Source organism: Crinia signifera, chromosome 19 (assembly GCF_055691185.1).
Source record: "Crinia signifera chromosome 19, ASM5569118v1, whole genome shotgun sequence".
NCBI lineage: Eukaryota > Metazoa > Chordata > Amphibia > Anura > Myobatrachidae > Crinia > Crinia signifera.
The window spans coordinates 126,348,137-126,369,318 of NC_139226.1; the positions used below are offsets into that span (position 1 = coordinate 126,348,137).

Sequence of the window (21,182 nt, forward strand, 5' to 3'; positions counted from 1 at the left end):
TGCCCTGGATACATAAATTAAAAGCACTGGTACCCGATGTACTGAATGGTGAATTTGAAATCAAATGGTTTTTATGAATTAAATTTTATAAAGTGCGGTTTTTATACCCGTCGGCATTTTTTCATTTTTGTATTTCCTTCCATTTTTTTTTTAAATATATATTTTAAATTGATGTGCGTTCCATAGGATGATATCAACTCAGGAAGTGCGACACTGGAACGCAAACAGGGGACACTAACTGGAAACACCTCCCAGAGTTATTTCTGTTGTGCAACTTCTGGTGCCATAAGTATCGGCACAAACTGCCGCATATGGGACACAATTCATGGAAAAATCATCCGCCGCGTCACTTCCAATGCACAACTTCCGGCGCCAACAATACCGGCATCAACAGTTGTGTTTTAGCAATCATGTACGGGGATAAAAGGGCCCCGCTTAGCATCAGCGACTATGCGTCTGATGAAGGGCTGAATTGCCTGAAAGCTCACAACTGTTGCTGATCAAACAAATCTGCCTTTTGCCCTGCTGGTCAGTGTATTGGTGCTAGAGTCCGGCCCGTCGGTTTTATCTCACCTTATGGAGGTTCTCTATCCACCTTTGCGGATTATGCTTTTTATCATGCGAGTGTGTACAATAAATATTCTGTTTTAAAAATACACACAGTCCAATGAGACCGGCACTCAGGTCTTAACAGGGATACTTGCTCCGGTGCCCTCTCACGAGAGGGGATGAGTCCTCAGGATGTATATAGGGCAGTAATAAGCGGCACTCTGAGGCTGTCGTAAGTGGTGAAGAAAAAGGAATTTTATTCCTTGTGCAGATGTGAAAACGTTTCGGAGCTCGGGAGCCCCGTTGTCAGTTCAGGGAAATATATATTCTTGGTACTTGTGTATTATAGCGGCGCCCCCGATGTGCATCGCGCAATGTTTTCATCGCATGGCATGCGATGCCATTTTTGCCCCCTATGCGATGAAAGATTTTATAAGCACCATAAAAGGGTGCTTTTAAGCACCCTAGTGGGTGCTTACAATGTGAAATGCACCCCCACGCCACCCCCCCCACTATAAACGTGAACCCGAAGCGTGGCGAGCGCAGTGAGCCCACGAGGGGCGGCGGTACACATCCTCCAACCTTTTCATACCCCCACTATCCACGTCGGCGTGGAGTTGAGAATAGAATAGTGCATTTCACATTGTAAGCACCCATTAGGGTGCTTATACAATGTTTAATCGCATTGTATGCCATGTACAATGTCATACAATTTTAAAATTGTATGACATTAAACAGTATCGCATCACATACCATCGGATGCCTTATGGTATGTGATGGGCGCCACCAAAATACACAAGTACCATATTCTTTAAGTTCCCAGGATGAAGTTGAATCTTGGAAGACTTCATGAAAAGACCATTCAATATATGCTCATGAAAACCGCTTCAATGTGAGTGCATCGTGGAAAATAGAATATTTGTGTGCATAAACGTTATTTGCACTATTGGTCTTTCCTTTCCCCAATGTTACTACATGTGAATTGTTTACATCTACCACATATACACACACATTGCATCTGAATCCCTACATTGGGTGCGATTTGAACTAGACACGATGCAATGCAGTACATTAATACCTGCACATCCTGTTTTGCCTTGTGACATGTACTACACCGGAGCGCGCATCGCAAGGCAAAATAAAGTGCCATCTAAACTAAAGTTCAAATTGCACGTGTGTCACACAGGTTGTGGCACCTTTCCAGCTGTATATCAATAGCTCTTTATGGAAAATATATACAGCCAGAGGGCCTGCATCCTCGGCACAGTATTCCCCAACTGATGTCCCGGTGTTTGTAATACGCAGCACACCTCACACAAGTCGTCTTAAGAGTTTAAGTTTATTACGCCTTCATAGAACTACATAGTAACTATATAGTATCTGGACTTCCGACAAACCGTTTTCTAGGTTCCTGACAGAATGTGACACATACTAGTAAACAAGGTTGAAGTGATCAGGACCACAGCCACAATAGAAAAAAACACAGACAACAAGCAGGCACCAAGAGTAACACAGAAGGAATCATCCTACTAAGCAGCAAAGCTTCTGGGACTGGAAGGTCAGAAACCGCATGATTACAATGGGGCCCAGGAACACCGTACAGTAAATGCTGCAGGGGGTTGTGGTAAGACAGGCCTCTACAGCAGTAAAGGGTTTAGGCCATTGCCTGCAGACTCCTCTAGGTGTACAGTGACTACATCAAATGGTTAAGTGCTGTGTCCGTCCTTAGTTGATAATTGGCTTCCTGAAGTTTCTGCCAGCAAAACGAGCCTTGGATCCCAGCTCCTCCTCAATCCTGCATGGTTCAAGGAAGAAGTTCAGCAATTTCACACTAGCTAGAACAGCAATTGTGCCGAAGTTCTAACCATAATGTCAGTCAGCATAAACATTGCTTCAGTAAGGAATAAGTGTTACCATTCCTGAAGGGACATTTTCAGCAAGAATACTCAATGCTCCTTCCCCATCTAGTATCTCCTGTGATATAACCCCTACTATTGGTATCCATGGTTGTATTTAATCTATTGTACAGATTGAGCTGGGCTCATTCAGACAGGAGCTGGCGGAAGATTCGCCTGAAGGGGATGCATGCACGAGATGCAGGCATCCCCTTTAACCGGAGCTTCCCCCGGGTCCCCGTTGCTGCCCCCCCCCCCCTAACCCTGCCAGTCTCCCTGAAGTGGAGACAGGCAGGGTTCCCTTCCCCCGCCAATGGGAAGTGTGGTGTATAGAGCCCCGGCGCTGGATAAGCGGTGCTACATCTGTATACTATGTAGTAGTGAACAGCTAAAGTCCATATAAAGTTCTAATTAAAAAAACAAAAATATTGTGCAGCTTTGCATAGTAGTCTCTAGAACAGGCATGTCCAACCTGCGGCCCTTCAGCTGTTGTGAAACAACACATCCCAGCATGGCTTGCCATAGTATTGCTATTCGGGAATGCTAAAACTATTGCAAGGCATGCTGGGATGTGTAGTTTAACAGCTGGAGGGCCGCAGGTTGGACATGCCTGCTCTAGAACGTAGCCGTCAGGAAGTGATTTAGACACTGAGCAAGTCATTGTTAACTGTAATAGACTACCATAAACTGTAGGCCAACTGGACCAGCAATGTGAATTCTAGTTTGCTGCCATCTGGTCACAGCTGGATCATGTTTGCTACAGAACATCTGAAGCTAGATCCTTTTAGTACCTCTTATAATGGACAATGTTAAGAGCACCAACTGTAACCTCAGATATTCACCACTAAGGCCTCTGACTGGCTGCTTCTATATCAAGCAGAACCATGGGCATGTTGCACATCATGGCAAGCAGGTCTTTCTTTGTGCCATACTTTGAAGACCTAGAGTGTGTCACGTGCGGATGACCTTTACAGAATTTGCCACGTATCCCACACATTTGGTGTTCGTGCAATCATGCTGTGCGCCTCAATAAGCAGCTGCCGGACCCACTAGAACACATGGGATCTGGGACTTCTCCCATGTGATTTTGCCTGATAGCAGATTCACTGTCAGAAGATAAACATGGCCGCTAATTAGATGCTGCGATAATGACCATCGGTCATCAATTGTAATATCCAAGATGTTATCTGGCATCTGGGCTAATGGGGTTTGTTAAACAGCACCTGGAAGCCCGCCAAGGATTGATTTACCCACCTGAGCAGTTGGTTGTACTTTGCAAGACGCTCAGATCTACATGGCGCACCAGTCTTGATCTACAGGAAATAAAATAAAATGGTGAAGAGCCCCCAGTTCCTGCTAGATTCCCCAGTAATCTTGTTTTGCGATGGGAGATCTGCTTTACCTGTCCAGTACAGAGGCCAACCACCAGATCAGCAATGAAAGTGTCCTCAGTCTCTCCAGATCGATGACTGACCATCACTCCCCATCCATTGGTCTGAGCCAGTTTACATCTGCCGAAAAAGTACTAATGTAACTATGAATGCACTGTGCTGCTACATTATTCACTGTATGGTTTTCAATGTTAAATGACTGATGCTGCCAAGGACTAAGAGGCCTCAATTGAAAGTTTCCCCAAACGATGTTTCCATCCTGCGGACAACCCAACCTATTGTGTTATTATGGGGTAGGTTCCCAGTACTAGAGAGAGATACTGCAATACTTGGAGATCACAGACAGGCTGGGATGCCTGTATCTGCATCAAAAGATAGGGATTATGAGCTGCCTACTGTGTGGCTGTTGGCTGCCGGGGGGGCTTTTTGTATGAGGAGGCTGATACATAAAAGGAGCCCATCATGGAAAGGAACCAGGCACCCCAAATATGAAGGACACACCATAAATGTGTCAGGTAAAGGAGAGGCACAGTACTCCGTGTAGACCCTGTGAGTGGGCACAGTGTGATTACTACACCATAGGACAAGCAGAGCCAATAGATGTTTAGTAAAAAGGGAGAATACATAGGGGGATGCAGTTTAAATCCCGGCGTTCAGAATCCCGACCACCAAAATCCCAACAGTTTCTCCCTCTGTGGGTGTCCACGACATAAATTAGCGTGCCGAGCGTAGCGAGGCACCGGGCCCGCTGCGTGGCGAGCGCAGCAAGCCCACAAGGGGGGGGGCGATCCACATCCCCCTTGTCGGGATTTCGGCGGTCAGGATTTTGAACGCTGGGATTTCATACGGAATCCTACATAGGGGTGTATGCAATGCTTTCACCGAGCTGTGTGCTCGCAGGGTCAGTATTCAACGGACCCCTTGCACACCCCCCATTTTACCCCTCGCTAGGTTTTTGGAACGAGGGGGAAACTGTTAAAACAGTGAGGATAGCAGCTAAATGCAGCGGGCTCCCTGCATTAGCCGTGAGCCTTACTGTTTGGGGACCCTGGTGTGTTGAATAGGGTAAGCGGCTGGCGTAGGGGTTAAATGGTGCGGAGCACTTGTTTTCTGAGACCCCCACCCCCTCGTTTAACCCCCTCACCGGCCACAGTGAATACACCCCATAATGTGAGCATTATAGGTGTAGTGTCAGGGTGGGTAATACAGGCCACTTCGTTACACCTACTGCTCTACAAATCCACACAAGGTCAGTGGGGGTCATATATAGCTCTATGCACTAAACAGTGACGCTATATACCACCAATGGTGTCTGTATATGTTCAGCCATTCCATAGCAACCTTCATACTGTGTAACATTAAGGTGGCCGATACTATGGCTATAATACATGGTTATCTGAGGGCATGAATCCAAGGGACATACGGGACACATTGGAAGTGGAAAGGACCAAAGGAAAAATTATGATGGGACCCAGAAAAATCACATATTTGGTTTTTAAAATGGATGGGTGGATCCCTGGGACCTACAGAACGTGTTTCAGCCCTGGACAAGCACATTTGTGCTTCCATCAGAAATCACTGAATGGTTCCTTGTTACTTACGCCTGCAGGGATTCGGTGACAGTGCCGATCTGGTTGACTTTAAGCAGTAGACAGTTGCAGGCCTTCTCCGCCACAGCCTTCTCAATCCTTTTGGGGTTGGTCACAGTCAGGTCATCACCTACGACCTGGATGCCTGCACTGCTAGTAAACTTGGACCATGCGCACCAGTCATCCTGATCAAAGGGATCTTCAATGGACACCACTGAAAGTGGGCAAAATGACACACGTTTACTAGGCAGAATCTATAGGAAATACCCCTTTTACGCTAGGCTCATTTCCCAGGTCGAGCCTCCGTGTAAATGGGCCCCTTTAATATAACCCAGGCCCAAAGACCCAGCAAAGTTTGGAGGTTGAACACTGGTAAAGCTTTTGTTTAGAGGCAACATAAATTGGTATCCCAGGTTAATCAGACACTGGACACATTTAGACCAATGGGGCAGCCTAAAGACACTGCACCCATGTGCAGTGTGAATGGTGCAAACCCGGGAATATCCCAGTTGGGCACTGCGGTGTAAATGCAGTGAATCCCAGATTAGAACCAGGTATCAAATACCTGGATTTTAGTGTTAAGCAGTAGGAGTCCTAAATTCTTTATTGCAATATAGCATTATTCAAAATCAGGGGTTCACAAGTGCCCCAACAGGCCATATTTTGTTGATTTCTTAATTCATGCACAGGAAAGTTAAGCCCCATACGGTTTACAGTAACTATCCAAACATCTACCAATTGGATACCTGGGTAGTCTTTAACAAAGCTCATGTACAGCTCAGCCAGCTTGTCAGGAGAGATGTATCTGCTGGGGTCATCTGGTGACTTGAAGTCCAGGTCATACTTCCCATCACGGTAGAACTCAGAAGCAGCGACATCCATTCCAATCACAATCTTGTCAGTATATCCAGCCTTGCTAATGGCAGTCTTCAGCAGTTCCAGAGCTGGATAGGGGTGGGAATGTATCATTATAGTACAGAGCCGACACTACAGCAAACAATTGGCCCAAATTAGAGAATTTGCAGATCCAGTGAGTAAAAAAACTATACGTATCACACATAATTGTTGGTTTAATTAGCTATGGAGTCTGCATCAGGACTATGATATAGTAACACCACTGCATACTTTGGGGGTCACAGAACAGTTATCGCTAGATTACAGGACGATTAGCCAACTGAGCAGAAACAGAATTTATATACATATTCATTTTTAGGTCTAGATCTTTTTGTAATGGTCTAGACCAGCAGCATTTTTGCCAGCTAACAGCAGATTCCATATATACATATACAAACACACATATACTTAAGTGCAAGCATCCCTACTGTAGTTTATTACAGTAGACACAAGCAAAAGCCATTATGTATGGCAGTACTGTCCATGCGGTGGTTCATTTCTGCAGCACAGCTGAGTATTGGGAGCTGCTAATTCCATTAACATTCCATGGCTCCCTGTACAGTGGAGTAGAGATATATTTAGACCTGGTCTTCCCATCACATCCTCCTGCTGGTCTACAGTGACAGGCTATAGATACACCTACCAATGACCATGAAATACTCTCCTGAGAAATATATAGTCCACTGTAAATCTCTAACTTCATGTTAAATTTAGTCTCACCATTCGATTTCCTTAAGTTACTTTTGCATTTTACGTCATCTCCAAGAACCAAGCGAGGCCTATATACTTTAGGTGCAAACACGTGTAAGCGTAAAATGACAAGTACAGTTGTAAAACTGGGGGAACCTAAAAAGCAAACCGCTTTAGAAACTTACAGCCGACCAGTACGTTTTGTGGCACAGAATATAGTCCAGGTAGGAGCTGTTGTAGCGATTATAAAGTAGTTCATTAAAGATCTACCCCAGTGGTTTACATGAAGCAGCCAATAGAAACGGTCAGTACACATACATTATGCACATCTCACCTTCCTTGTTCTCAAGAATGTTGGGTGCAAATCCACCTTCATCACCAACATTTGTGGCATCCTGCCCGTATTTACCCTTGATTACATTTTTCAAGTTGTGGTAAACTTCAGCACCGATGCGCATAGCGTCCTTAAATGAAGAGGCGCCCACTGGGAGGATCATGAACTCCTGCATAGCCAGCTTGTTACCAGCATGAGATCCACCATTAATCACATTAAAGGCCTGCAAAGATTGCAGAAAATGTTAGAGCGGGGAAACAAAACACACACCACCCACATCACCGCACCATTATATCCTAGGTTCTCAAAGTCGGTCCTCAGGACCCCACACAGTGCAGGTTTTGAATGTCTCCTCACAGAATCACAAGTGAATTAGCTCCACCTATGGATTTTTTTAAATGGGTCAGTCAGTAATGATTGCACCTGTCAGGTGACAAAAAAAAAAAAAAGTGTGGGGTCCTGAGGACAGAGTTTGAGAACTACTGCTTTATATGGCTCAGACTCCTAATTCACATGGACAAAAAAAATAAAAAAAATAAACACACTTCCAGCATTGCAAGTATTAATGGCTCTAGGTTTTTTCCCCTCAGCGACAGTAACTCAGCAGCCAGGAGATGCCCAGTGCCTTTCCATTGACAAGCATTGAACGGCCCTATGTAAAACAAAAACTGAAGTGCAATACTAGAGACTGAACAGTTTGCCACATACCGGAACAGGAAGGATGACTTCGGGGTTCCCAGCCAAATCAGCAATATGGCGGTACAATGGGACTCCTTTTTCGGCAGCGCCAGCCTTGCACACTGCCAGAGACACTCCAAGGATGGCATTGGCACCAAACTTTGCTGGAAGAAGGAAGAACTGTTAAAAACCAAATTCTTTACAGTGTGGCTAATCCATCATTTGCAGAGCTTGGCTATTTAACCCACCACAGGCCAAGTTAGGGAAAGGTAACTAGTTTAAGGGGGGGGTAAGGCAGAAGAAAACTACAAAACACAACGCTATGCAAGCATTTTCTGGTCGCCAAAGGGGAGCAAGCTGCTTTGACAGATGTAGATAGCTATAGTCTCATTTTGGATAGGAGAACTCCAGTATTACCACCCGACATTGAATTGACATTTTAGGAAAGAGGCAAATATACTTTACTACCATGGCATTTAGGGGAGACTTACACTTGTTCTCAGTACCATCCATTTCCAGCATGAGATTATCAATCTTTTCTTGATCCACAACACTTAGATTCTGCAAGGAAGACACAAGTTTACTTTCTGACAAAGGCACAGAACACTGCTAACATTTAAGGGATCCATGTGTTTGCTGCTACAGGTGCAATTAGGCACACCAACTGAGATATGGACACTAGCATGCTGGGATCTGGTCGAAAAAAAAAGTCAGAAATAGTGTCAGTGATGGAAAAACCCCCATAATGATTTTTTAAACAGATTTGTTCTTACTTTATGATCCAAATGGGCAAAGGTAAATTATAATAGCGTGCCAAGCACAGTAAGCCACGCTCGGGGACCCTGTACACTTATTTGGTGTCCATAGTGGCAAATTGCAACTTTAAAAAAAAAAAAAAGAGAAGGGGGGGGGAGGGAAATGTGCACGGATGACACGCTGGCTGTAATGTCTTCATGTACCCATGGAACTTATGGAGGCCACACATGCACCGATGCGGGCGGTGCAATGCTGTACGATGGGGTGCGCGCTCCCGCGGCATCTCATCGTACAGTACAAAAAGTATGTGCTGCACATACTTTTTGTACTAGCCTTTTCTAGCATAGCATCGCATGCACAAGGCATACGATGCGATGCTATGTGTGCTAGTTAAGCCCACAACGCACACCGGGATCGGTGCGTGTGTGGGCTGCATTATTCTACTTCTGCAGCATTCTGAATACATGAACACTAGCCACTAGCAGTGTGAGCCTAGAACACATTTATTGTGTGCAATTCATTGATCCAAAAATATAGTTCTAGTTATAATAAGTCCAGTCATTATGGTTATTCCATATATACTGCATAAGTAAGTTCTATTTTTTTGTAAAGCTTGCACTCTATAGAAGCCAAGAGATCTGTTTAATAGAAAAAGGAAAAACCAGGCCAGTCATGTTGTGCATTCCCCAATGAGCGATGTTGGGCCGCCTACAGAACATATATTGCAGTATAATTAGGGTTGCACACATGCAAGATCAAGCACAGTTAATCTTTTTTTTTTTTCCATTCAATTTTATATTTGTGTAACTTCCAATAAAGCACAAGTTACCTAGAAGACGCTAAATTACTCACCACCTAGATGCAAAGGAGCCCTTACTAGCGGAACTAAACACAAGTGCATGGGGTAATACGCTTGAAGAACTAGACAGATGAAAGACGTCTGGACACTGAATAAGTGTCTCTAGAAACACCTGTTGCTGTAACTTCATCCTGTTTCCATGTCATCCTGGAAGACGGCTCTCAACTGGGTCATTCGGCTACAATATTCCTGGCAGAAGCCCTGATATGGCAGTCCAGCAACTGAACAATACCCATTCACACTACTCTTGTCCCCCGATAATACATAGGCAAGCGCCACCTGTACTCATCTGGGATTATGAGAACATTTTTACTTGTTGGAAATACACTTCATGCTGGAGTAACACTTATTTGGAAGAATCCTAAATCTTAATTCTGCCTCCACTTAGGGCAGAAGTCATGTTCGTATGCACTTGTTACACAGCTGCAAGTGTTTAGGCTACAGAATGAAAGCTGGTGCACAGTCAGTGCCCACCGAAGCCATTGTAGACTTACTTACTGCGTCGTCATACAAAGCCTACACATTAAGGAACGTCAACTGCTAGGGTAGCACTATGGTGATTGAGCCATGTTTCTCTATATACATAGTCGCAGCTGAAGACAGATACACGCCCTGAGAACGGTCATGACATCTGCCTTTTCTGTTGACACTGTCCCCTTTGCCGCCAATGCTGTCAATTGCGCCAATTAAGTCTTCAATGTGAGCGGCATCACAAAGGTCCCTTGGCACATGCTCAGTACGATGGTGGCAGATGTGCAGTCTTCTGATAATGAAGTGATTAGCATTGCATATAAACAGGAATGCAGCTCTTTGTCCACGATGGTATAGCACTTACATGTGTCAACTAATACCCCTTTCACACTTGCAAAAATATCCCGGGTTTTTGCACATGAACGCGTATCAACCCGGGATTTAGCGCAGTGTGCAAGGGTCTTTGACGAATATCCCGTGTTCAGCATTCTGGGATTTCTACCCGGGTCCTGACCTGGGTAGAACCCGGAATCTACACGGGATGCGGTCAGTGTGAACTGGTATTCCGGGTCAGCGTGACCCAGATCCCGTTCACTGCAGTGAAAATGCGCCGCTACCTCCCAGCGCTGCCCTGGCCAAGCCTACAGCCCGACTTCACTCCGAGTTGGGTGGCCAGTGTGAAAGGGTACATTCCTGGGTATGACCCGGGTCTGCGAATGTTAAAGGGGTACAAGTCATACCAAAGGTCGAGATGTGATTTTCCAAACTATTTTTTCTTAAATAGACGGGACATCGTGATCAAGTCAAGACTCTTGAGATTTGCTGTTTGAGAACAGAATGAATCCACATAGCAGGTTTGGCCTCACCCCCATGGAGATGCGTAGGAGTGAGGTGTTGGTGGTACCACAAGTGGCTGGTGTCCACACTCCAAGACAGTCGGTAACTGAATTCCTCAAACAATAGTCCAGTTGTTGGATTACTAACAATTCGGGTGAGCTTTTGGAGGACCAAGAACGTCTATTGCATACCAACAAGTGATTGAGCATATACCACAAGCCATGTTCATAGGACAACATTCCCCTCCTAAATTCCCACTGCACAGCTCGCCTCTGATTGCAGGTGACTGAAGCACATTTTAGTAAGAAACAACAAAACCCCAGGAGCACAGTATGTTAACAGCCGGTTAGTGAAACAAGAACCCATACCTTTCCAACCAGTGCTGGTGCAATGGTTTTATTGATGTGCTCAACGGCTTTAGAGACACCTGGAAAGGACAAGCACATTCAATCACTGATCACACACCAGCATGCTCCAGAGGCATTTCTAGACCAACATCTCCAGTTAAGTCTCAGCAGGCTGCCCTAGGTTACCGCACACCTCATGCATTTCTGGCGTGGCACACAGGAGATGAGTGTCTAGGAATACCACAATGGAAAAAGTTAGTCAAACCCCATGCAGTGGGAGGAGTGCAAGGCACAGGCTCCCATTACCTGGGTGCATAAAGCAGGTCCCAGAAACTCGTTTACATATTTCACAGCTCTTTTGACACCTGAGAGCAAGGGATAAAGACAGATGAGGAAACAGAGCTAGCCTGATCAACAGCAGTCATTACAAGAGACAGGAGATCGTAGGAAGGACCAGAGATGTACGTGTATTGGTGCTTCAGTTTATAGAGGAAGAACTAGCCACCCATCCTATTACCCTCTAAAGCACACTATGGGGTCCTAGTACAGGTGGAGTCTCCCATATTCAAAATGCTTGGGACCTGAAGTATTTCGGAATATTGGCACATCATAATACAATATCTTGGGGATGGAAGTCTAAACACAGAATGCATTTAGGTTACTTGTACACCATATACATGGGATACATACAAATGACCAGGGGTGGGGATACTGGCATACCAACAGTATACTTACCCTCCCCCTGCAGCCTAACACTCCCTGCTAATGCCTATAGTGTTCCCGCTAGGCTGTTTTAGCAGGGCGCTGCGCCCTGCCCGATTTCTAAAGGGCAAAATGTGCCCTGCCCCTCCAGCAGTGCCCTGCTAAATCCGGCTGCTGCCTGACTTAATGGCGTGCCCGGGGAAGCTCCAGGCACCGCAATCTCGGCGGCGCTAGGCTTCCCCGGTAGCTCACGGACTTTGTACGATGGAGGAAGCCCGGGACCGCTTCCTTTAGTGACGCCGGCGGCCCAGGACCGCCTCCTTTAGTGACTCCGGCGGACCCGGTCCGCCCCCGTGCAGCAGCGCCCTGCCCCAAAAAATTCCTAGGGGGGGGGGGGGGGAACACTAGCCTATACCCAACCCCCCCCTTCTAGGGGCTTATCCCCAACCTCCTCCCACTAGGACCTATACCCAACCCAACACTACCCACATACTTACGTCCTTCGTTACTTAGGCATCACTGATGTTGGCACTACAGAGCTAGTTGGGATGCCAGTGTCTGTATTGCATCTTACTCCCTCAGCATAAAGGTAGGTTTTATATAAAAAGTGTTTAATACTTGTTTAGTAAACAAAGTTTGTGTAAATTGAACCATTAGAAAGCAAGAGGTGTCACCACCAGTCTTGCTCCAGAATTTTTTTTTTTTTAACTTTGGATATTGAAGACTCCACCTGTCCAGCAAGCCAATACATTACAATGGAGCACAACTTGTCAAAGTTGCACTGCATGGGGTAGTGTTACTGACCAGCAGGTTAGCAAAGCCTCTGATCATTGGCCGATTTAAACAGCTTTAAAAACGGCAACAGAAATATGTACTAAGTCTGATTTAGCATCGATTGCAGTTTTCATAACCCGCTGCTTATTAAAGATACCCCCAGGTCTCCTACACAACTACAAGTCATAGTGTTCACTCTGGGCTGTTTTAGCAGCGAGCGGCAACCTGCACAATTTTAAAAAGGGCAAAACACGTCCTGCCGGCTTCAGCAGGGTGCTGTTAGAACAGCCAGGCCTGTGGGTCTCTGCCGCTGCATGACTAAATACTGTATGCATGCGCACAGTATCTATTCACATTGACCAGGGAGCTTGGTGTGCTGTGGGTGGCCCACTGTGCTCAAGGTGCCCTTTTTCCCCCCTCCTCCCTACCATGATCTTGAAAGGCTCTCCAAGTCATCCCATACGTGTAAAGTCTAAAGTCAAAAGATGTCCATACCTTTCCCCAAGTAGCGAGTTTTGTCATTGTCCCGAAGTTCAAGTGCCTCATAGATGCCAGTGGAAGCACCGCTGGGGACAGCAGCACGGAAGAGACCTGAGAAGAAAAGATAAACCTTACACAACATTTCACCATGCAGATCCATTCCAAAAGGACATACGCTACAGCTCGGTTTCCTCGTCTGAAGATATCAAGCCCTTCTGAACTAGCCTTATAAAATATTTAGGACACGATCAACCGTAAGACTTCCAGTTACGGTCTCAAGTTTGTCTACTTCTTAAGAGCCTTTAGCTGGGTACACACTGGATGATATTTGAAACAATTTTGCTGATTCTGATAAGTAGGAACGACCATCTAAATATCACAGAGTGTGTAAGCACAACAATCCTGGGTATCAGCAGCAACATCCTCCGTTGTCTGTATGAAATGCAGCATGGCCTCTGTTGTCTGTACATGCAGGACCAACGGAGGATATTGCTAGAGAGCCATGCTATGGAATTCAGCATGGCCACCGCTGTGGCAGCGTGCATTGGGAAGTGTATATGCACTTGCCAAATCGCCAATTAGGGCACCGGTGTACTCGGTTTTACAATGCGCTTCGAACATTATTCTAGCAAACCCTTGCTTAGCCCAATTGCTGTACACATTCCAAAAATGTTAATCCAATTTATTAAGTGGATTAGAAGGATTACTCAATTTTAGCTGTCCCATCAATGACTGATGACACAATATGCACTTGGCGGTTTATAGGACTGGACGATTGATCGTATTGGGGTGCCTGCAGAATTTGTTACTTCCAAAATGGCCACTGCCTCAGAGGAGACTTGTGAAGGATGCGATAGGACCAGTAGTACTATATAGAGTAGAGGTTCTAACAGGGCAAGGACGTTTACTATAAGTTCTAGTGTCCAGCATAGGGCGGCAGCTAGATCAGCTATTTTGGGGAAGATGTATTAGAGTCTATTATCCCACCACTATAACACTTCCTGCTTCGCCTCATTAACATCTCAAACGTCTCCCTCCAGCAAAGTCCCCTGCAGCGCGCACCGACTCCTCTCCCCAGCCAGCTGTACTGGGGATGCGCAAGATCTCCTGCGCAGCCCAGAGCCGGCAGCAGAGACAGTGCTGTCCCTGCTTTGGGAATAGCGCATCGGTAACATGACAAATAATGTAAGGGGTATGAATCAGTTTTTTTATTTCTGGGTGGGGCCAATATGTGGTGTGCAAAACCTGGGTGGAAAGTATATTTTCCTGCAAAGACACATCCTTTTTTTCCAGGACACAAATATATGCCTTTTTTCAAATATCCTGGGCAGGTGGCATTTTACCATTCGCACTGGCAACAATATCGACTAACAGCCCTGGACAACCGGGTACACTCCCGACAAAGTACCTAGTGCCGTATAAAGTTTTGCAAGGACCAACATGCAGGGGATACAAAATACTGAAAACAGGATGCGAGCGACTGCTAGGATAGAACATACAACTGCAAAAAGCTCTCCAATTGCAATGAGGGAGCAAATTAGCTAACGGTAGACCAATCAGCAGATGAAAGGCGTGGCCGGCAGATGCAATAGGAGAGCTTTAGTTTCTTTCATGCTACCCTCAGCTGACCTGGGCACATCAGTGTCCTTTTATGCCAATTGTCAAAGTCCAATAATTGATGCAATTCGTTTTTGGCGATGGCCTCTGCGCCTTACTTGCTGCAGTGCAAGAGTGCACTGAACTGAACGGAATTCAGCAAACACTACTAGATGAATCTGAAATCCTACATAATGCAACATATTGGTGGCTTGTCAGCAATATGCTCAAGTATAGCATGTGACGGTTTTAAAAAGACATGGCCGTGGTAGCCTCACATAAAATGACAGACTGCCACCACATTCTACAGTCTGATGGGGGTTTAACTCAGCCTTGAGAGCCCACTGTGAGGACTGGGGCATAGCGTATGTCATGAAGCAGAAACAAACTAAAGCATAAGGGGAAGACAGACAATTTAAAAAAGTGAAGACCCTGAAAATAAGGACAATGAAAAAAAAAAAAAAATATATAGTAAACTTAAAGGACAAGTTTTTTTTTTTTCTAATTTATTTTTGCTCCATGTGCACACTTCTATGCCAATATACACCAAAATAGCTTGTGAACACATTGCCCATAATAAAGACTTCATTAAGGGCAGTAGTAATGAGTAAATAGCTTACAGAATACAGAGGCTTCCTCATCCATCTACCCTCAATACACCATTCAGCATGCAATGCCTTCTGGGTGTAAACCACTAGGTCCCATGCATCTTTAACGTATCTTTAATGCATCTTCTTGCCGAAAATGTCACTCACACCGCAGAGAGACTAGGATGCACGAGGACACTGCAAATTAGTTTTATATGCGACCTAGAACAGAACTTTTTTGGGAGAGTGAAAAAAAAAAAAAAAAAAAAAGCTTACATGTCAAGAGGGCCTGTTCGGTGTGACCGCAGCAAAGATGGATGAGAGAATATCTATATGGCAGCTTTCTGGATTAAACAAGTCTTCCTTATGTATTTATGGCATACTTATAGGACAAGTGTCATAGTGACCTACAAACCTTTTTTTGTATACAGGTCAACCTCCACAGTCGGGTTCCCACGGGAGTCAAAGACTTCTCTTGCATGGACCTTTATCATTGCCATGGTGTCCTGGTTGCATAGAAAGGATACATGTAAGTACATGAGCCCCATGTCAGATATACCACCCACATGCCAAATAAGAGTCCAGCAATTAAATGCACAATTACAGCCTTACTGGAGGAACACCCTCCATTTGCTCTGGATAGAACAGTTAAAGGTAACTAGTAGTAAAAGTCCGGGTACTTGTTTCCGAGCACGGCGCCCGCGATTTCCATCAAAGTTGATCGCATGCGATTTTTAATTGTATAACAGCATATAGGATTTTTAATGGTACAAGTACCCTTATGGGTACTTAAAATGTAAAATGACCCCCCCCCCCCCCCACCAATATCAAAGTCAACCCGAAGCGTGGCGAGCCTACGAGGGGCGGCGGTACGAGTCCTCCGACCTTTTCATACCTCCACTATCCACGTTGGCGTTGAGTTGATTTTATATAGTGTGGCGAGTGTAGAGAGCCACCGAGCCCGAAGCGTGGCAAGGGGATGCGGAGTACAGGTTAAGTAATATACGTCCCCTCGCGGGGCTCGCCACACTATATAGAATCAACTCTACGCCGACGTGGATAGTGTGGGTATGAAAAGGTCGGAGGACGCGTACTGCCGCCTCTCACAGGAGTGCTACGCTTCGGGTTGATATTGGGGGGGATATTGTACATACAATTAAATGACCCTTAAAATCGTATCTGATCGCATACCACTAACTACGGCATGTGATCGTATGCGCTGGGTGCCATGCTAGGAAACAAGTACCAAAGTCAGTTTAACATTCTGGGTCTGACATTATTTATTGAGCTTCTTAGATAGCGCAGCATATTCCGTTGTGCTTTACAATAGGAGACAGCGATACAACAAACTGGATATTTGCAGTCAGTCAAAGGTATGAGGGCCCAGCTCGCAAGCTTACAAACTGTAGACATGTTATATAGTCAGTGTATTGCATTATGGTGTATCTGTTTTCATGAGATTGTGAAAAAACAAAAACAAAAAACCCAGACATTTCTCATATATGAAGATTGCATTCTGACTTGTCACTGAGGGGGGAGAACATCACATTTTATTAGGATATGCTCATGACCTCCAGTTTTCACACAAGGTCAAATGTATTGGAAGAACTTGTGATTTGCTGAATCAATTCAGCAAGCCATAACCACGGAGCATCCTATATTTAGGCATAGGACGGTGGAGTATACAGCTCACCATAGCCCATACATACAACCATAGCGTCCTTGATAAAACCTTCCTTCCTGGATGCCATTTCCCTCCGCCTTTTTAGACCGCCTCTTTAGAACGTCACAGAAATGCAGCATTTCAGGTTAACCCCTTTGTCACCTGCTGAAATAAGAACCACTCTGTGCAGGAGTGTCCTCCATTCAGTTATACGCTAGTAATCACGTAGCTGCAGGTCACGCAGCTGAGGGGCCCATCTTTCCCATAGAGGATCAGCACTACATCTAGCCTTGTTCTACCAATTGCTGTCTAATTAATCAAACCCTCCACATTTTTAGTTCTTGACCTATGCAAGATTACACGTCATTTGCTTACTAAACACAGGCTCAAAATGTACATCATATAATATCAGAAGTCACTGGCATTATTACTGTCGAACATTATCTTCAAGTTCCACAATGCTCGGCTACTGAGGTGACCTCCCACATCGCAGAGGTAAATGCCATGCACTGCTTTTTCCAGACAAGACAGTACAAAGGTTGAAGGGAAAGGGCAGTGCCAACGCAAAACATTCAGTGCAGCTTTCTCTGCAGTGAAAGAGTCACCAATGACCCACATACAGTATATATCCAGACCCCCATTGGCTGCCTAGAAACCAACAGCTGCATCCATTCTAATCCAGAATGGCCTGACAGGGTTACATTTAATTAACCCTTTCCTATTGCTAGAGGGTAAGATTATGTATAATAGTGCAGCAATGGTGTAATCGTGAGGAAACAGTGGCAGCCGCATCTCTGTAGAAGGGGATTGCATTTATTAGTCATAGCAGCACTTCCTTTCGTGCAGGGACAGGCCCTGGATCCAGTGATTCAGGATTGCTCATTTATTGAAAATGGCTGGCTTTCAGACGTGCTGCTCACATGTGTAGCAAGACCCGGTGACAGCCAGAATGACCACCCTAATGCAGCATATCTAGCACAGTAATAACTGGTCCCTTAGTGCAATGCTGCAATTAATGGAAGTGGTGTCCTGGCAACCAGCTAGGAAACATACCACTTGTTTGTTCTGTGCCAAGTCTATGTTCTAGCGCAACAGTTCTTTCTGCTGTCTACGCAGCCGCCTTGTCAGTAGGCACAGAAGAGAGAACCACTGAATGGGCACTTCATATATAACAGCATAGCAAGGGGTTAGCTATATTACTGCATTTATCCAATGTTAATTCAATGTATAGGGAAGCGGGGGAAATAAAACATGCGGTTCAGTGTTAGAAATCCATCAGTTATTAATAAACCAATATCATCCCTATATTTCCTAGTGGCATCACTAAACAGAGGTAGAGCTGCCCATACATAATACAATTATTGTATACAATATCGCATATCGGTTTTATGATAAGATGAGCTCTAGTACAAAAAGTGCAGCACATACTTTTTGTACTAGATCTCATCGCAAAACCGAGATGCGATATTGTATACAATAATTGTAACGTGTATGGGCACCTTAAGAGCTGGAGAGGTGTGTAGTGTACCCAGATAATATGGCAGCCATTATCTAACCTGCAAGTGTACCACACCCACTTATCTCCTGTATCACAAGTCATACAACCACTGCAAATTGATTTAATGCCAGGGACAGATAGGAATTCTGTTCCTTCTAAAGCAAGTGCCCAAGGGGCAGACATGGCAGCGAGAGCTGGCACAGTGATGCAGCCATTTTAGGAGGAGAACGACTCAGTTCTTCTGCAGACTGCCTCCATTGATATGTAGTACCACCATATATAAGCAGTGCTCTAGAATGCATTATATAAGAAGATGGCCAAAGCATATGCAATATCCCACAAGGCATCAATGGCAAATCCTGACACCCTGCTCTGTACCTGGCCCCGAGGACTGACAGCAGAGTAATGGCCTATGCAGGCACACTGAGAAGATGAAGTCAGCAATGACAGCCTCCCCTATGAATGCAGATTGCTATTTCTGGTAGGCAGCAGCTGAGACCTAGCATCTGTCATAGGCATCCAGTACAGTAGCCCGCAGTGTCAGATTGCCATCCCATACACATGGCACACCTATGTGCTGAGGGCACAGTGCGCTCCCAGCAGCCACTTCTGCATGCATGTGCCACCACCTACTGCACATCACGCTCACCAGACCGCAGCCCTGGCAGCGCATACTACATGCACACAGCACCCGCTGCCAGGGACGGGACGCAGTTATACGCGCAGTAAGCCCATTATACGCCGGTGCAGGTGCAGCCAGCCAGTACGTGCACATGACGCAGGAGGTAACACTGGCAGCAGCACATCCAATGTCTCCAGGCCAGGACTGAGCAGCAGCGTCCGAGGCTCCGTGACCCCAGCGGAGCCGGCCCTTACCTCTGCTTGTAACTCTGCGCTTCGACTTCGAATGAAAAACGAGACGAACTTATAGCGGCGCTAGGCTTTTATACAGCACAGCCCCCTCATAGGGGCCCGGCTCTGATTGGCCGTCACAAACCGTCTGCCTAGCCCTGATTGGCTGAATGCTGCTCATTCGACTCTGTTCAGTAAGCCAGGAAGTGCGGACAGGGGATCTGTCACACACGCAGGAGGGGGCGGGGTACGATCGTGGGGCATCGATGGTAACATTTACCACCAGCTATAGCGAACCATCGATTATTGTATCCAGCATCGATGGCTTAAACATACACCACCAGTGACCAGTCCCAGTAGGTAGTAGAGATGGGCAAAACGGATCTTTTCGCGGACCCGGCTCGACCCGGGTCGGTCACTGAAAAGATCTAGATCCTTTGGGCGGCTCTACGGATCAGTTTGTGAAAAAAAGACAGTTATTTATGGTTTGAGTTAGTGTACCATACCTCCCAACATGATCCTTTCCAGGAGGGACACAATGCTCTGTTTCTGGACTTCCCTCTTAATGTTTGATTGTTATTACCTGTGTGGAAACACCTTTCTTACCCATTTACCTGTTTAGAACAGGTAATAGCAATCATTCGTTAAGAGGGAAGTCCAGAAACAGAGCAAAGTCGTAGGTCAGAGATGGGGAACCTTTGGCCCTCCAGCTGTTGTTGGACTACACGTCCCAGCATGCCCTGCTACAATTTGCTATTTGGCCATGATAACACTGTTGCAGGGAATGCTGGGATGTGTAGTCCAACAACAGCTGGGGCCAAAGGTTCTCTAACCCTGACCTAGGTGGTGCACTTAACAGAGATTGTTCTCCACAGTATTAGCCCGTAGAATCTATGGTTTTACACACAGGGGAAATTGACTAATAATTGAATAGCCCTGCGTGGTAAACACAGTAGATAATTGAATATTGAATACGTTGGGTTTGCCCCCTTATATATCTCAGGGTCCCTTCCTGTGGGGCTACCGGTCTCTGTACTACTACTACAATTAGCCTGTAGCCCCTCCCCTTGAATATCTCCCCAATAGGCCCTCAGCATTTCAGGCATACATGCCGCCGGATACGGCAGTAGGGGGAGGTGGGGTCTGACATTCTGTGGCTCACTGTACAAATCAGGCCTCCCTCTTGAAGACCCCTTTTCATTGCCAGTTTCGGGAGGAAGGAGGGGGTCCCTATGATATAAAAATAAAAGTGTCTACTCACCCATTAAATACAACCATTTCCCTCATGCCTACCTATATACTTGTACAATGACAAATACAGGGAATAATCCTTTGTGAGGTGGTGTCCTGGGGTATTGATCATATTGGGGCAGTTTATCAATTTTGAGGGCGCAGGTCGACATGGGGATTTTCACTGTTTTTTGAGCCGACATGTGCCGACAGGCGGTATTTCATGCCCTACCTTCCACTAGGGCATGGAGTGAGATTATAATAGTGTGGCGAGCGAAGTGAGACACTGTGCCCAAAGCATTGCGAGCGATGCGAGGGTCCGATTCTCACTTCCAACTGTGTCCATGTCAACTGTGTTGACATTCGGGTCAAAAAACAGCGAAAACCCCATGTCGACCTTATGACCTTCCTCATGTCATCCTAACGTCCATGTCTACCTTTTCCCATGTCAACCTTTTCCCATGTCGACCTTTCTGCATGTCGACCTAGTGACTGTCTGACCAACGCTTG

The 21,182-nt window shown here is 45.7% G+C and overlaps 1 protein-coding gene across 1 annotated transcript; it reads right to left on the reverse strand.

The window, feature by feature from the left end:
- Positions 1 to 1,869: 1,869 nt before the first annotated feature.
- ENO1 (enolase 1) lies at positions 1,870 to 19,604 on the reverse strand. The gene is made up of 12 exons (XM_083163293.1): positions 19,467 to 19,604; positions 15,845 to 15,935; positions 13,262 to 13,357; positions 11,312 to 11,370; positions 8,512 to 8,581; positions 8,051 to 8,184; positions 7,343 to 7,565; positions 6,171 to 6,368; positions 5,437 to 5,638; positions 3,847 to 3,955; positions 3,699 to 3,757; positions 1,870 to 2,344 (listed from the first exon to the last, which is right to left on the reverse strand). The coding sequence occupies exons 2-12, from the start codon at positions 15,927 to 15,929 to the stop codon at positions 2,275 to 2,277; spliced, it is 1,305 nt and encodes a 434-aa protein (XP_083019419.1). The 5' UTR covers positions 15,930 to 15,935; positions 19,467 to 19,604; the 3' UTR covers positions 1,870 to 2,274.
- Positions 19,605 to 21,182: the final 1,578 nt, after the last annotated feature.